Source organism: Orcinus orca, chromosome 1, assembly GCF_937001465.1.
Source record: "Orcinus orca chromosome 1, mOrcOrc1.1, whole genome shotgun sequence".
Classification (NCBI taxonomy): domain Eukaryota; kingdom Metazoa; phylum Chordata; class Mammalia; order Artiodactyla; family Delphinidae; genus Orcinus; species Orcinus orca.
The window spans coordinates 130,872,228-130,890,751 of record NC_064559.1 but is presented as its reverse complement, the minus strand read 5'-3'; the positions used below and the strand labels follow the sequence as shown (position 1 = coordinate 130,890,751).

General features: G+C 34.9%; 1 protein-coding gene across 3 annotated transcripts in view; it reads left to right on the top strand.

Moving 5' to 3' along the window:
- MTF2 (metal response element binding transcription factor 2) overlaps nt 1-3,757 on the top strand; it is an 85,820-nt gene extending 82,063 nt beyond the window's left edge. For all 3 annotated transcript variants that reach the window (XM_004263029.3, XM_004263032.3, XM_049714390.1), the window contains one exon: nt 1,323-3,757. In XM_004263029.3, coding sequence (XP_004263077.1) covers nt 1,323-1,680 — 358 coding nt within the window. In that variant the 3' untranslated portion in view covers nt 1,681-3,757. The remainder of the gene's footprint in view (nt 1-1,322) is intronic.
- The last annotated feature ends 14,767 nt before the right edge of the window (nt 3,758-18,524 follow it).

Sequence of the window (18,524 nt, the reverse complement as noted above, 5' to 3'; positions counted from 1 at the left end):
CTCTTCAGAAGGGCAACATTTTCCTGAAGTTTGATGTATCAGGTAAGAAAAGTTTAGTTTACTTGGGGCCAGAGCTATGAGCTTCTAGGTTTTATACTTCCTCTTGTTTAATTTTTGTTCACAATTCAAAAACTGCTCTTGTAAATCATATAAAATTCTAAGTATTTAAAGGCTTAAAATGTAACTCATTTTTAAATGAATTGTGAATAATAATAATGTGAGCTTTTTTTTTTTTTTTTTTTGCCTCTTGCCAAGCATTGTGTTAAGCTTACATACGTTTTTTTTTTGGTACATCGTCTTATTTAATTCTTAAAACAATCTTTTGAGTTGTTCCCATTTTATAGATAAGAAAACTGAGACTTAGGAGGTTTTTGTAACAAGCCCAAGATGGCATGTTTATTAGCAAGTATACAGAGCTGGGATTTTAACTTTGGCAGTATGATTATAAAATCTTTGAATTTAGCTGTTATGCTTTATTTATTTTATTTTATTTTATTTTTTAAATTTTTTTTTGGCGATACGAGGGCCTCTCACCGCTGTGGCCTCTCCCGCCACAGAGCACAGCCTCCAGATGCTCAGGCCCAGCGGCCATGGCTCACGGGCCCAGCCACTCCGCGGCATGCGGGATCCCCCCAGACCGGGCACGAACCCGCATCCCCTGCATCAGCAGGCGGACCCTCAACCACTGTGCCACCAGGGAAGCCCCTGTTATGCTATATTTTGACTTTATTTTATAAAATCATTATATTTCTGAACTCAAAGATTGTCTAGTTCAACCCCTTCACTTAATCTCTTCACTTAAGAGAACACAGAGGATAAGAGATTTAAATTTGGCCGATATCATATTGAGCTAGACCCAAGGTACCCTGACATCTAGTTTAGGCTTATTTCTTACTTAACAGTAGGCCTAGAATTAGTAACGAAGAGAATCTTTATACTAGTTCTGCCATCTGTTTAAGCACATGGAAAGGTGTCTTGTATGTAGTAGGTGCTTATTAAATGTTTCTTGAATTGAATGAATAAATGAATGAATGAATGAACTGTCTTCTTTTTAATGATAAAAACGTTGACAAGACCTGACTTACAAATCCTCTTGGTAAGAATTTGCCTCGTTGGCCTCATAAATCAAAAATTTCCTCTGATTCTTTTAAGCTTAATAGTACATAGTTAAGGAAGAAAAGCTCTTCAAAGGTCAGCCTCAAGAAGGTGATTGAATTTAATGAAGGCGAGTGATAATCCATTTTATATAGCATTTGTTGTTTTGATTTGGCTGATTTTTATGTCAGCAAGTGTAGACAATTGTGGCCTTGTTTGTTCTATAGATTATCTGACTCCAGAAAAAGAACTCGTACAGGAAGATCTTGGCCTGCTGCAATACCACATTTACGGAGGAGAAGGGGTCGTCTTCCAAGAAGAGCACTCCAGACTCAGAACTCAGAAATTGTAAAGGATGATGAAGGCAAAGAAGATTACCAATTTGATGAACTCAACACAGAGATTTTGAATAACTTAGCAGATCAGGAGTTACAACTCAATCATCTAAAAAACTCCATTACCAGTTATTTTGGTGCTGCAGGTAGAATAGCATGTGGTGAAAAATACCGAGTATTGGCTCGTCGGGTGACACTTGATGGAAAGGTGCAGTATCTTGTGGAATGGGAAGGAGCAACTGCATCCTGACTGTAGGACTGAACATTATGTTCACTGCACTCTCATTTTCTGTAGGTACAGTTCAAAGCCCTAAAGGAGTCTGGCTTTTACTATCTTTCTTAAAAAAAAAAAAGGTAAAAAAAAAGTCACTTAAGGAGATAATACTAGCCTTAACATGTACTTGTCAATGTTATGGATATTGTCATAAAAAGATATCTTTTAAAAATCAGAACAGAGACTTAATTTTTTAAATCTTAAGATTTGTAGAATGTTTCTAGGATAGGATATTAAAAATGATTCAAACCGATGCATGGTGTTAGATAATTTTTCTAATTATTCCATTGAGTCAGTTTTTGTGGTTAGTGGTTATCAGAGCAAACTTATCATGTAGATAGATAGCACAAGTATTTGGAGAAACATTGTCTGTTTTGTTACCAAAATGTTGGAAAAAATTTATTTCAATACCTTTTAGAATTCATAAAGTGCAGTGTATATAATGCCTACTAAAAGACTGTAAAATATTGAAATTTTCTTTCAAAGTGTAAAAAATATATTGAGCCTGTAAATTGCTCTGTGACTAGACTTCATTGTCGTCTTAATATATTCTTTGCATGTGCATATATATACACACGTGTGTATATATATGTGTGTGATTGATTATGTGACCTATGCAATACAAATTATGGGAATGGGCAGCTTTGGAGTATATATCCCATAATTCTTTTTTCAGGAATAGTTGCAGTATTTACACAGCAGCATTTCTTCTCAGGCTTTTATTGGGTGCTGTTGCTTGCTATGTATGAAGAGAAATGTGTCAGACAAGTTTAGTGTGTTCTGAAGAAGGGTGTGAACAACAGTGTTCATGGGCTTTTTCGAATGCTTTTCACTTTCAGTCCTTGTAACTCAGCTGTTCAGTACCTAAAACAAATTCAAATAGTATGAATATTATCTCCTACTAGAAGTAACGTTTTCAAGTTTTCATGGCACATTATGATTGTAAATGTCTCTCAGTTTTAACAGTAAGTCTATAGGAGTCCCGTGAAGATTCCTGAAATGTCTGTAGTAACTGTTAGTCATGTTGAATAAGTGTAGTATGAACAAAGTATTTTATTGCACAGGGTTAACAAACAGTATGTTGCCTGCAGAGACAACTGCTGTTTTATTACAACATTACCTCTTGTTTTTATACAGCATACCAAGATTTAAATTGATAACTTTATTTTACATGTGTTAAAAAAAAAAAAAGAAAAACAAGTTTCTTTTAGCACCAGTGTTAGAGCTGTCTTCTGTTCCTTTTTGTTTTGTTTTGTTTGTTTGTTTTCTTTTTTAGCCAAAGAGTAAACAGAAGAATATTCTTATTTTGGTGGCTATTCATTTTACTCTTAAAAGTGATTGGTGGATTTTAGCCTAAAATTTGGAGAATTTGCCACCAAAATGAAAAATATGTAAAGTGTAGTGATTACAGAGCGGTTAAAAATGTGGGTTAGTACTTATTTATTCCATTGATTGATTATTTGACTGTTTATAAGAAAGTTGCTTTATTTCTTTAAGCATCTTCAAAAGATGACCTTTTCTTGTCACATTATAGCCAAAAGAAGCAGAGAACTTCGTAGTCCTGCATTTGGTTCCTGGTTGGCCAGGTATAAATGAGCTTTACAAAAGTGCAAATTAAGAACTGTCACTTCTGTTTACCTCCACCAAAACTTGATTTTCCCCTAGCTATTAATTTAAAGTTGCCTTTCCTGCAGCTGCAATATTTTGAATAACACACAGAGTTTGTGTTGATTTTGAATGTTTGTTTATATCTAGGGGTAATGGAAAATGTAAATCCCGTGTAACCTTATTCACTCCACGTGTATCATATTATTTCATTTTTCCCAAAGTCCTTTAATTCTAACTGAACACCAGCAGTATTTTTAGTAATTCTTTCTTTAGCATACTTGGAAGATGATTTATTAAGCTGAACTGTCTTTAGACGTAATTATTGTGAATGTTTGTTTTATTTTATCATGGTGGTTCACATGGCTCTGATGTTCAGTTTGTATTTTTGGAATTGCTTTACTTAGATTAAAACAGACCAACATTAAATGTGTGTATTTTTTAAAGAGCTAATGAGTTTTGCTTCTGTATTTGCCTGAAAATACACACTGGTGCAGTAGATGACGGCTTTTATTTAGCCAGGGAGACAAGGAGTTCTAGTTCCATTGTAAATATGTTCATTTGAATTAATCTTTATAAAACTTTGCTTTCATTTTCCACTTGTCCCCCAAATAAATATTAATAATTATTGAATGTTCATCTTAAATGATCCTGTAAAGAAGTAAACTATGTTTAGCAGCTTGTACACTTTATACTTGAAAGACAATATATCTTCCTGTATCTACCCTGTCCCCAAACTTCAAAAAAATTCAGACTTTTCAACTGTGTTTTCTTTTCTTCTTAAGGATATACAAGGTGTCAGGGTTCATGTAAAAGGACTTCCTTTTTTTTTTTTTCCCCTGAAAAGCTTTGCCCCAGGCTACAGAAAGAAAAGATGTGAAAATAATATACCTTATTCATTTTAATTCCATTTTTATTCAAAACAAATGTATTTTATAAATACACTCATAGTCATGGGTAAATATGGATTCTTAGGCCTTTAGGTGATCAAACTAGATCAGAATATGAGCTATCAGAGTTATTCTATAGATTCTAATGTGGGAGTGATGAAGACAGATCTTGCTGGATATATTTTGTTACTAAATGTTTAACAGAAGTGAATGTTCACTGATATGTGAGTTGAGGGTATTTTTCCATGTTTTATTTTGCAAGGTATGTTTGGTTTCTATTGTGTATGTATTAAGATTTCTGTTAGTGTTGGTGTAGAACTAATTCTGTGTTTTGGGCTACTTGATTGAGTTTTTATTAGGTACTATTAAGTTTTGGTTGGAACCTGATCTGACTTGTATAGTTATAGCAGACTTTTATAATCTGGTTCTAGAGTTGTTTGAATGAGAATGTAATGGCAAAGGAAGATGTCTGTACAACGTTGGGAAATAGTAAAAATGCCTTCTTTGCGTGGGGAAGTTTTCCTTTTTAATTATATTTGAGTACCTCTATGAATATACTCCCAAAAGTCTCCTTCAGTTTCTTTTGTGGCAGTTGATCAGTCATGTTCTTTCCTCAGGGAAATAAAAACTTGACAGTTAAATGTGAAGTGAGAACTTTATCATGGGATTCTTTTATAATTAGTAGCAGTTAAGAAACTAGATATCTGTCTGATATAAGTTTGGAGGTGGGAGACGTTGTGAAAGCAAACTGGCTCACTAAATAACAAGTAGATGGGAGCAAGTAACTTTTAAGTTGTAATATCAAAATATCTTGGAGCAATAACTAGATCAAAATATTATGCTCTCTTTATATTTAAAATTAGAATAAGGCTGCAAATTAACCAGCTCACTTATTTTCTCCCCTTGCCTCACTTCTACCCAACAAAATCCCTCTTTGCTTTTTTTATTTGGTCTCGCTATGTGGCATGTGGGATCTTAGTTCCCCAATTGGGAGCAGAGGTGGAGTATTAACCAGTGGACCACCAGGGAGTGGTGGTTTTTGCTCTTAACCCTTGCATTTTCTCTTTGTTGGAGATGATGCATAGATGCTTAGTAATAACTCCTCACTTTTGCAGTATCTTCAAGGAATGTGATTTCTCGTTCAAGAAAGTTTTCCACTGGATTTAAGCAAGCAAACAAATGAATAAAACCTTCATAGATGACAAGATGTACTTACTGCATAAAGTAAAACTATATCCTGTTTAAAATCATAAATTTAATTTCTGTTCCTTTTATTTACCGAAAGGTTTTGATCCTTTTTCTTCCCCCTATCCTATAACATGCTTTCCCAGTGGGGGGGAATATGGGCACAAATTGGTTTATGGCATAGGGAGGGGGGGCCAAAAAAGTCTGAGATAATGGTTTGTGGCCCTCCAGAGCTCACTCAACTCTACCTGACAAAAATCTTAGTATTGAGTTACTTTCGTTGACTTTTCTTGAATATCACAAGAGCAGCACTGACATTGAGTTAAAGGAACATACACAAAATAATTTTAAGATCGGTGCTGTGAAACCGTGGCAAATGTATAGCTATGTTCTGGAGGACTTTGATTGTTCAGTCTTGAACTCACATTGTCAGAGGTGGGTCTGCACATGTGTATTGGCTTCTACTAACTCCCTTGTGATGTCATTTATGTTTGATCCTAAGTGCTTTTGTGTGTGACCTGAGCTTGGAGAATTAAATAAAGCTAGTTTATATTTTGTTATTTAGTTTTCAAGGTTATTTAACCCATCACTAACTGTGTTAGGTACTGAAAAGAAAAAAATGTTGACAATATCTGAATGAATATCTAGCAGCTAGTTAAAAGTAATTTTTTTCTATTAAGCAGAGGTTCAAAGTTAGCTCACCAAAAAAATTGTTTTAAGAAATTAAGTTTTTCAAATGTTTTACTTTTGTTGGAGAAATACCACGTTTGAATTTTTAAATATTTACATGCTGTTATGTGTTTATAAAAATTGCACATATAATTTTAGAATCAATTTATATAAGTAAATAAATTACATTGAAAGTTACTCAAAATGAAGTTATAATAGCAGCATCCAGTATTAATAATATTGTACATACTTAGTGAAGGATTAGAATTTCCTATACAGAATTAGTGGAATGTAAGGAAATTTTTCCTGTACAGAATTTGAGACAAAAACAAGATTTTGTGAGAATTTGGGTCCCCTTTGAAAATATGTAAAACTTGCTTAGATATCCCTGAAGTTAAACTTCCTTGAGTAGACATGGAAGTTTAAGGAAATGAAGCTTTTTGGAGAGACTTTTGGGAGGGAAAGCCTATTGGTTCATTTAAGATTGAGGCACAGTTTTGGTTCCTGTTATTCCTATATTGCCAAATCTCTTCTAGAACCCAAGAGCATATCTGTAACGGTTCCATTGCTTTTTTTTCCCTTTGGTGTTACAATTTTGCATAACCATGTATCTTAGACTTTCTATGCTTTTCTTACCTCTGGATATAAATTTTCCAATGAAGAATTATGCCATTAGAAACCCATTCTTTTTTTTTTTTTTAACATCTTTATTGGAGTATAATTGCTTTACAATGGTGTTTTAGTTTGTGCTTTATAACAGAGTGAATCAGCTGTATGTATACATATATCCCCATATCTCCTCTCTCTTGCATCTCCCTTCCACCCTCCCTATCCCACCCTTCTAGGTGGACACAAAGCACCAAGCTGATCTCCCTGTGCTATGCAGCTGCTTCGCACTAGCTATCTGTTTTACATTTGGTAGTGTATATATGTCCCTGCCACTCTCTCACTTCATCCCAGCTTCCCCTTCCCCCTCCCCGTGTCCTCAAGTCCATTCTGTACGTCTGTGTCTTTATTCATGTCCTGCCCGTAGGTTCTTCAGAACCATTTTTTTTTTTTTTAGATTCCATATACATATGTTAGCATACAGTATTCGTTTTTCTCTTTCTGACTTACTTCACTCTGTATGACAGTCTCTAGGTCCATCCACCTCATTACAAATAACTCAGTTTCATTTCTTTTTATGGCTGAGTAATATTCCATTGTATATATGTGCCACATCTTCTTTATCCATTCATCTGTCGATGGACACTTAGGTTGCTTCCATGTCCTGGCTATTGTAAATAGAGCTGCAATGAACATTGTGGTACATGACTCTTTTTGAATTATGGTTTTCTCAGGGTATATGCCCAGTAGTGGGATTTCTGGGTTGTATGGTGGTTCTATTGTTAGTTAGAAACCCATTCTTGATACCTCTTTATAAACCACTTTTAAACCTTTTTAAACCTCTTTATAAGCAACTTTTAAACCATTAAAGACCAGAAACATTTAAAATGCAACTTTATTGAAGATTTTTCTAGTTATGAAGTACTTCACGTTTTTAAAAACACTATTCTTAGCATGCTAACCTTTTCCTAATTACTGAGAGATTGTGAACGTTCATTTATTGTATGTTGCTGTAATATGGTGCTATTCTCAGGGATCCAGATGTGGTTAAGGGAATCTAGTCCTTACTCTTTTTTTTCTTTTAAAATTTATTTATTTATTTATTTATTTATTTATGGCTGTGTTTGGGTCTTTGTTGCTGCGTGCGGGCTTTCTCTAGTTGAGGCGAGCAGGGGCTACTCTTCGTTGCGGTGCGCGGGCTTCTCATTGCGGTGGCTTCTCTTGTTGCGGAGCATAGGCTCTAGGTGCGCGGGCTTCAGTAGTTGTAGCACATGGGCTCAGTAGTTGTGGCTCGTGGGCTCTAGAGCTCGGGCTCAGTAGTTGTAGTGCACGGGCTTACTTGCTCTGCGGCATGTGAGATCTTCCCGGACCAGGGCTCAAACCTGTGTCCCCTACATTGGCAGGCGGATTCTTTACCACTGTGCCACCAGGGAAGCCCTAGCCCTTACTCTTAATGACGTAGCCTAGGTGGTGCTTTTATATTTGTCTACTTTTCACATATCTTTTGTGTCAGTCCCCATGTTAATAATCCATGTGTATTCACAGTGTGTTGAGCAGCTTTCTCCCTTTCCGTTCTCTCCCATCTAGCTTCTAAACGTTTTTAATTTACAGTAGACTGGGAAGAATTTAAGCGAAGTTTTCTGGAACAAATAGATAACCACTTAAGTAAAAATTTAAACCTTTTCTTACCCACAGTTCTGATCTTCAGATTCTTGAGTAATGGCTCAAGAGTGATTTTCTAATGAGAACCTGCTGTATAGCACAGGGAGCTCTATTTCACTTCACTGTACAGTAGAAACTAACACAACATTGTAAAACAACTATACCCCAATAAAAAAAAAATAATTAAAAAAGTGATTTCCTTTGAGAAAAAGTAAATGTCTTTCTTATATTTGTTCATTACTCAAAACGAGGTTTTTTTGTTTTTTACTATTTAACATTTTATTGATTGAAACGTTTATGATCATAAGCTGCATCAGGTTTTCTATTATCAAACACAATGAAGATAGTTTTTCAACTGTCATTGAATAATTGAATATAGAAAATAAAAATCTTTCATTTGCAGGTACTTAGAGTTGGAAAAATTCTTCATTCTGTATTCCATCTTGTGTGACATACAAGGCTTTGTCTGTTCATCTAGGAATTTAAAGGCCTAATTGAGAAGACTCTAATTGGTTGTAGAATCCATGGCAAAATAGGGTTGCAATAGAAGCCATATATTCCTATGTAGCTGAGGCAGAGCCAGCAACCACTATAATGATGAAATTTCAAATTTTCCACTATTTTCTAGCTTTTCATTGTGGAAAATGCATTTATTGGAGTAAGTTTGGCCATTGGTTGTAAGATTGGATCCATTTCTCTGGTGCAAAAATGTAATTTATCTGTATACATTACAGTATAGCATTTTGCACATGTCTTCTGAAGATGCAAAAGCAGTTTCAGAATGAGGAAATGCCAAGGCAATGATGAAAATAACTTTGATCTATGATGAGAAGAGAGACATTTTATCACGTCTTTTTAAGACTAAGGAAGTGTCATTGTTCTTGAGATGAAGGCTTCACCTGGCACCTTAGTCCTATTCCATATCCTTGTTTTGGTCATCTGACTCTTCACAATAGTTCCTTGGAGATAGCTGAGAGGCTGTATCCTGGACTTCAGTCCTCAGTAGGTCCACCGAATAAAAGATAATTCTCAACTTTTAGGTTGTGCACTTTTTTTTTCAATCAACATCCTTGTTTTGAGTAATGAACAAGTTTTTGTTTTTCATGCTTCCTATTTTAGGAGATTGTTTGAAATCTCGACTCCTGGATAAGTGAGGTAAGACTGTAATATAGGCTAGAGTAGGTTGATTATTTTGTGGCTCTCTGATTGATCTCAGTTTGTCTTAAGATTGATCTCAGTTTGTCTTAAGATAGTAAAAACTGCATACACCCCTCCCCCCCAAAAAAAATCAGTGAACTTGTTATAGATATGCTCTTGGGTTCTGGAGGAGATTTGGTGATAAAGGGCTGCAGGAATCCAAACTGTTCCTCCATAAAATTAGATGAGCCAATAGGCTTTTCCTTTCCAACAAGGTGTTAAGAGTTGGCTCATGCCATCTGTGCATTATGGGAAAGAGAAAATACGTTTTTTGTCTAGTTTGGACTTGTCATATAAGAACAGTATTATTTTAGAGAATAGCAAATTGACGGTGGTGTTATTACATGAACATATTTAATAGTCACAAAAGTAGTCTAAAGGAATAGAGAGGAGATAGTATTTCAGTCCGAGCAATAATTCCATACTAATCCTCATGACTTTATAGGTTAAATGAATACAAGAATTGAATAGTAGTAATTTAACTTTTTACTACTTTAAAGGCTGAAATTGTGTGATCGCAATTAAACTTTAAAATGTCAAGCTTCAGAGGATCACAATTTCTAAGAAAATAGTTGTTTTACTAAATTTATGTAATTGTATGTCAGCTAAATTTAGTTTGTTTTATTTTCTTGGTTAAATAAGTCAGGAAAATGTGTAAAATTAAGTTACCTATGCTGTTTATTGCCTTTATGTGGAAGGTATAATTTAAAATGTCTCAGTAGGGTCAAACTCTTGATTTTTTTGAAATAATTTTTAAAAATTTGAAAATATTAAAAAAAAAGTTTGTACTTAAAAAGTAGTACTTAATGTAAGACTCAGTGTTTTAAAATATAATTTACGTTTATTTGGGGGCCCTTTCTAGAAAAACTATGTGTGTTGTTAGCCTTGTTATAATAAAATTTTATCTGCTAATTGAAAATGCCAGTGTCATAGATAAGCAGATTAACAAAGTATGCAATTACTTATATTTTGAATTTGATGGCTTTGTTATTGTTTTAGGATTATTGAAATCAGTTTTGTGTTACTTAAGCACACTCTGACTTAGAAAAGCAAAAGTTAGATAACTTAGAAACATGATATAAGTGTTAAAATATTGACCCATACCTAATATTGTTACATTGAAATTTTGAACCTTCACCATTAAGAACATTAAGATTTATATTGTAATGAAAATAACCTCATAAAACTTCATCTATTCATCATGATTATTATATTGAGAATTGGGATGAATTTTTTAAATTATAGTATACGTAGGTATAACTTTGGTTTTACATCTTTTAAAATTGTGTACTTTTAACATAAGACATTTCATATTGAGAGGTTGCCCTAAACTCAGTTTAAGGTAAGCCACTGCTTATCAACCATGTCATAAGTTTAGGTAAAATACAGTTTTAGTTAAATAAAATTCAAAACCTGTTTATTTCTTAAGAACTTCATTATTGCGCTTATTTTTGAAGATAAAAAATTTATTTTTCTGGATGTTTAAAAAACTATATATATTGGTTTCCTAGAGCTGCCATAAAAAATTACCACAAACTTGGGCTTCCCTGGTGGCGCAGTGGTTGGGAGTCCACCTGCCGGTACAGGGGACGCGGGTTCGTGCCCCGGTCCGGGAAGATCCCACATGCCGCGGAGCGGCTGGGCCCGTGAGCCATGGCCGCTGAGCCTGTGCGTCCGGAACCTGTGCTCCACAACGGGAGAGGCCACAATGGGGAGAGGCCCGCGTAACGCCAAAAAAAAAAAAAAAAATTACCACAAACTTGGCATAAAACAAAATCCATTTATCTCTCATGGTTCTAGAGGTTAGAAGTCTGAACTCAAGGTGGTGACAAGGTTGGTTCTTTCTGGAACCTCTGATGGAGAATCTATTCTATGCCTCTCTCTTAGCTTCTGGTAGGCAGCAGTCCTTGACATTCCTTGGCTGTACACATAGCATTCCAGTTAATGCCTTCAATTTATACAACCTTAGTCTGTATCAAATCTCCCTGTCCTTTCTCTTATAAAGACACCAGTAATTGGATTAAGGCCCCACACCAAATCCAAGATGATCTTATCTCAAGATCCTTAACTTAAATACACCTACAAAGCCCTGTTTCCAAATAAGTTCACATTCATAAGTACTTGAAGTTCAGACTTCTATCTTCTGGGGGACTCAATTCAACCTACTTCAGTATTATTGCAGGATATTTTTGTATGCCTCAGTTCCTGAAAATGGTTTTTCAAACCATTTTGTATTATTGTTTATTTAAATGCAGCAATTATATTTTGAATACCTGTGAGTTGCTTGTAAGAGAAAAATGAAATATTAAGAGTCCTGCTCTGAATTCTTAAATTATGGAGGATGCAAACATAAATAGAACTAAATTTGAGTTGAAATAGATTAGGTACTATGGAATATTGGTACAGAGTTCCATAGGAAGAGTAAATCTAAGAGAGGCATTAGGGAAGGACTTACTGAAGGGAATCTCATTTGAACTTGGCTCTGAAGGATGATGGGATTTTTTAAAAATTTATTTTGTTCAAGTATAGTTGGTTTACAACGTTGTGTTAATTTCTGCTGTAAAGTGATTCAGTTATACATATATATTCTTTTTCATATTCTTTTCCATTAGGGTTTATTACAGGATACTGAATATAGTTCCCTGTGCTGTGCAGTAGGACCTTGTTGTTTATCCATTCTATCTATATATAGTAGCTTGCATCTCCTAATCCCAGACTCCCAATCCATCCCTCCTCCAAGGATGATAGGATTTTGATGGGCGGAAAATAGGGTAGGATAAGAAACAGCATAAATAAATTCAAGGAGATGGAATTTTGGTGGTGGTGGGGTGGGAGTTCAATGAGCATACTTTAGAGAATGGTACAGTCTTGGGGAGTTTAGGATATAAACATGAGAAGCAACGTTTGGAAACAGCATATGACTACAGGTATCTACAAATATGTGCTATATTGCTGGAGAAATGAGATTAATTTGGTGTAATATTTCTTAGGTTGTACCTTGAAGGATGGGTTAAATAGAGGCTAAGGGAAAGAAAAGCTAAGTTCAAAATGAGGGAACAGGGTAAGAACAGGCCTGGAGTTGAGAATGAACATTTCACTCAATATTTGAGGGCCTACTGTTTTCGAAGACACTACCAGGAGGAAAATGTGAAGTAGATATAATTATCTCTTTCTCTTTGCTGGGAAGCTTAGAATGTATTTGTTTACCTATTTTAAGTGGCAAGAGTGGCAAGAGCATTTAAGGGAAGGGAGAGAGTACTTTTGCCTGGGGCCTGGCTGTGGAGGACTTTTGGGGAAAGGAATTATTAGGTAAGACTTCATAAAGGAGTTTAAACTGGACCATGAATGATCAGGATTTATAGAGAAGGGAACACACTAGGGCATTCCACAGTACAGGAACGGTAAGCAAAGGCATTAAGACCACACACAGAAAAGGACAGTAGAATTTGGGTAGTGTGTGACATAGTTGAGGCTGGAAATGACCTGGATTCTGATGGGACCTCTATGCTAAGTTGTGTTTTACAATTAATTTGGCACTGGGATGTAGGATGAATTAGAGGGAAATATGAGGTACAAAGCCAGCTAGGGCTAATCTAAATATAGGTAAATCTTTTTTGTTGTTGTTTTTTTAACTGTGTCTTAAAAAAAAAAAAACATTGTATTTATTTGGTTGCGCCGGGTCTTAGTTGCGGCAGGCGGGCTCCTTAGTTGTGGCTTGCGTGTTCCTTAGTTGGGGCAGGCTGACTTCTTAGTTGTGGCATGCAAACTCTTAGCGGCAGCATGCATGTGGGGTCTAGTTCCCTGACCAGGGGTCAACCTGGGCCCCCTACATTGGGAGCACAGACAGTGCCACCAAGGAAGTCCCTAAATCTACTTAAATCTGAGGTAGTAGAAGCAGTGGGGATGTTGGGAATACTTAAGAGAGAGGTTAGAGAGATTAGTTGACAGTACTTGACTGAGCAGGTCATGGGTCTTTAAGTTTTGAGGACCTGGGAGGCTAGTTATGTCATTAAATAGAGCAGCCCTGTTCAGAGAGCAGTAAGGAAGATAGGCTTGATTGGGAGAAAAGGTTGATGCTTGGAAGTAGTGGAATAAGTAAAGAAGTGGAGTAGGATGGGATTATGGAACAAGACTATTTTTTAACAGTTGTTGCTTCTGCCAGGCATTTCCCAGAAGCTTCTGCTCTTTATTATTAAACATTTGCTCATCACCATTCTTCAAGCAAAGACCTAGAACATTCATATTTCTTCATGATGGTACTGTGGCAGGTATGCTGAAAATTTTCAATAAAAATGTGTCTTACCTGCTATCATAGAATAAAAATAATAATTAGAGCAGATTTAAGGTATTAGTTGAACAAAGGAAGTATTTGGTATTTTGGAACAATACCTACATAGTGGGAAACCATTGTGTTGTTTTATTTAAAAGCTTATTCTGAAGCAAAAGCACTTGGAAATGTTTTCAAGAGAATGCTTTCTGGGGCTTTCCAGATGGATATTCTATACTGGGGATTCAAAAGTCCATACTTCTGAATGGTGTTGAACAAAAAACAGGTTGTAATAAAAATCAAAGAAATACTGAAAAAAAACTAATGTGAATGTAGTTTGAGTTTTAAAAAGAATGAGGTAAAGTCTCTGTTCTGGCAAGGAAACAGAGTCAGTAATATTGATACTTAAAATATTTATAAGGTATTCAGAGTAGTGAGTAAAAATGTCAGATGGTTTTCTTGGCTAACTCTGCAAAGCAGCCTTAAAATATTTGAGGTAGTTACTGAAAGTGACCTCTTTAAGAAATTATACTTGTGTTTTGGTATTGAGAAATATAAATTTAGGTGTAGAAAATGACAAGCATTTGCTATAGTCTAGTAGTAGTAATAATTGAAAACTAGTTAAATATAACAATCAACAGGCAGTTCATTCCCTTCATAAGGAAGCTGCAGTATTCTCCAATTATGGATTTTCTTGTAATAGAAATTACATCTGGTGTTTAAAGTACTCCTTTTCTCCATCTAAATCTGACTTGGAGGAAATAGTGCTAATTTGTTTATCATGTATTGCTTTTCTGCTTACTTTCACGTTGTGTATTAGCTGGCAACAAAAAGTTAGTGAAGTGGTTCTAAGAAAATGAAGATGTGGTTTAGAAGAAAGGGGCAATGATTGGGAGGCATGGAGGTAGTAGATGAGAAAAACAGAGGAGGAAGTCTTTATCAACTCTGTTATTTTTTTCCCCAAGTGAAAAAGGTTTACTGTTTTCAACTATGATACAAAAATATTTCAGTGAAAATTCAGATAACACAAAACGTACAGTTCCGAAACTCCTCCAAATTCTACAATCCAGAGATAATGGTATATAAGCCTTAGCCTTCAAGACATTTTATCTTTTTCTGTTTTTACTTAACGAGGATTGTTCATGTTGTTTTGAAACTTCACTTTTTACTTAATAAACAGTGTGCCTCATCTTTGCATCAGCAATTACTGTGTTCTAGGCATTGTGCTGGGTGCAGTGGATAGAATAGACATGTTCTCTGCCTTTAGAGATTAGAGTCTTGTATAGGGTTTTTATACGTTAATTCTGATATGGTGTGAAGAGTGATTTGAAAGGGAAGTGTAGAGGGTGCACATAAGAGGGATGCAACATAAATTTGAGGAATCTGGCAAAACTTGAAGCAATGAATGACAGCTGACTTGGAAAAATGAGTAGCTGATAATTCCTGAATACTAACTAGTCTTCCTCCCCAGGTAAACCATCAACTCTTTAAAGGCATATTCTTTGCTTTTCTATTCTCCAAAGTACTGGATATAGTAATGCTCAAATTTTTCATATTCTAAAGTATTAAACCTTGCCTTGGGTCTATTGTGATGAATGTAACTTGTATTAGAGGCTATGGGGATATAAAAGTATTGCATCCTGATCTTCCCTTGGGTGCCAGAAAGGAAATATATTATCAAAGGAGAGAATGAGCCAAATGCATAACGTTTTCTAGTGTTTCCCTCTTCCTCATTCTAAATAAAATGACCTTTTTCATTCTTTATTCCTTTGCTATTGGTCCAAGGGATAGTGAAGTAGTAATTGCTAACACATTTGTTTTTAAATTTATGTCCCTTTGGCATTTAAGAGTTTACAGTGGCTTATATTATACTGAATAAGTTGCTTCTCAGCTGCATGTCCTATATATGCCTTAATTCTAAGATCCTTTACAGCAAAAAGACGTTGTTACCTTTATAGGTGAAGGAATCAATCATCCACTGTTTAAGATTTTCCTCATACCTACATGTCATGATTGTCCAGTGAAAAGTTAGCATTTGAAAAAGTCAAGGATAGCTTCTCTGTTGAGATTCATATGATGATTTTGCACTAGTTGAGAAGTAGGTGTAGTCTTCACATGGCAGTATTCTAATAACCACTTCATTGTAGTATAACCTCTGGATATTTTGGAAAATGGAATCGCTCTAAAAAGGAAAAAGGTTGACTTCTGACTCCTTTTTCGTATTTCATGTCAAAACGATCAGGCTCAATTCGTTAAGAGCCTTGAAGAATACAGTGTTTCACATTTCTACTGATAATTAAATTCTTAAGAATTGAACCAATACCTAAAATGACAGTTCTTTTTTCAATGAGAATATTTTGTTTTTATTTAACATGAAGTTAAATTATTTTACTTATTCCTGGGCTCATTTAGAAATATGTATTTTACAACACAGTAATGTCTGTTCCAGGTATAAAATTCACCTGCCCCGTTTTTGTTTTAACTTTTTATTTTGAAACAATTATAGATTCACAAGAAATTGCAAAAAAAAAAATGTTTAGGAAGTTCCTGTGTACTCTTCAGTTTCCCCCAGTGGCGACATCTTGCGTATAGTACAATATTAAATCCAGAAAATTGATGTCAGTACAAACCACAGAGTTTTTTCAGATTTCACCAATTTTACAAACACTCATTTGTATGTGTATGTAGTTCTGTGAATTTTGTAACACATAGGTTTGTGTAACCATCATGAGAGTGAATTGTTCCAACCCGAGGCTGCCTTTTTTAGCCACATTCCCTTTCTTTCCTCCATTCCTAACACCTGGCAACCACTAATCCATTTTCCATCTCTATAATTTTGTTATTTCAAGAATATTACATAAAAGAAATGGTATAGTGTGACCTTTTACGATTTTTTTCCCCCCACTAACCATAATTCCTTTGAGGTCTATCCAAATTGTTGCATGTATCAATTGTTTATTCTTTTTATTGCTGCTCAGTATTCCATAGTATGGATGTACCAAGTTTAACCATTCACTCTTTAAAGCACATTTGGGTTATTTCCAGGTTTGGGCTATTGCAAATGAAGCTGCTTTGTATAATAATGTGTACAGGTTTTTATTTGAGCATGTTTTTATTTCTCAGGGATGTGTCCAAGAATATAAATGCTGGGTTGCATGGTAAGTGCATGTGTAGTTTTATAAGAAACTGCCAAAATATTTTCCAGAGTGACTCTACCATTTTATATCCCACTAGCAATGTAAGAGTGTGATCCAAGTTCTCTTGTATCCTTGCCAGCATTTGGTGTTGTAACTACTTTTTCTTATTTTAGCCTTTCTGGTAGGTGTGTACTGATATCTTATGGTTTTAACTTGAATTATCCTAATGGCTAATGATGTTAAACTTATTTTCATGTGCTTATTTGCCATCCACAAATTTTCTTCAGTGAAATGTCTGTTCATGTCATTTGCTCATTTTCTAATTGAGTTTTTTTTTTTTTTAACTGTTGGGCTTTGAGAATTCTTTAGATATTCTAGTCCTTTTTTGGATATGTGATTTGCATCTGTTTTCTCCCCATCAGTAGTTTAATTTTTCATCACTTAATAGGGTTTTTCATGGAGCAAAGATTTTACTTTTGAGGAGGTCCAATTTATCAGTTTTTCCTTTTATGGGTCATGTATTTGGTGTCAAGTGTGGAACTTCTTTGTCTAGCCCTAAGTGCTGAAGATTTTCTCATATTTTTTTCAAAAAGCTTTATCATTGTAACATTTAAGTTCATGTTTTTTTTTTTTTAACATCTTTATTGGGTTTTTTTTTTTTTTTAACATCTTTATTGGGTAAGTTCATGTTTTTACCTGTGTTTGTCTCAGTTGCTCCAGCACCATTTGTTTAAAAGGCTGTCTTTTCCCTATTGAATTGCTTTTGCACCATTGTGAAAAATCAGTTGGACTTGGTGTATTCTAGAATGTCTGTTCCGTTGATCTATGTGTCTGTCCCTCCACCAGTACCACACCATGTTGATTACTATAGCTATAAGGTAAGCCTTAATATAGGTAGACTTTATTCTTTTTCAAAATTACCTTATTCTTTTGCCTTTCCATTCCATATAAATTTTAGAATAAGCTTGTCCTTGTCTACAAAAAAACCTTGCTGGATTTTGATAAGAATTAATGTTAAATTTATAGAACAATTTAGGGAAGAATTGATCTTTTTACTATGTTGAGCCTTCCAACCTTTGAACATGGTATGTTTCTCCATTTATTTAGGTCTTTCTTCTACCAGCCATTTGATAATTTTTATCATACTGATCCTGTACATGTTCTGTTAGATTTATACCTAAGTATGTCATTTTCTTTGGAGTAATTATAAACGGTATTGTGTTTTAAATTTTGTTTGCAATTTGTTTTTTAACACCAAGCAAGAATCCAGCAAAATTGAACTCTACAATGTGTCTTTTGAAACCCTGGCCTTTTCTTTCAGCTTTCTCCTAATCCTTTAAGGATTAGACAGTATTACTTACTGCTTTTAAAATTGAAATAGGAGTATAAAGTGTAGTTTTGTTAGTCCATCCTTCCATTTTACACCAGATGTAGAAGTAATCCCTTTTATGTCTGATCATTATTGCCACTTGAAAACTTCCAAGACTGGGGAGTAGTTGCTTTCTTTATATATAAGGGAGTTCATTTCACTGTTGGATAACTGATTCTCATTGTTCATTTTGCTGTTGACTCATGGTCATTGAAGACCTCTGATTTTTTTCC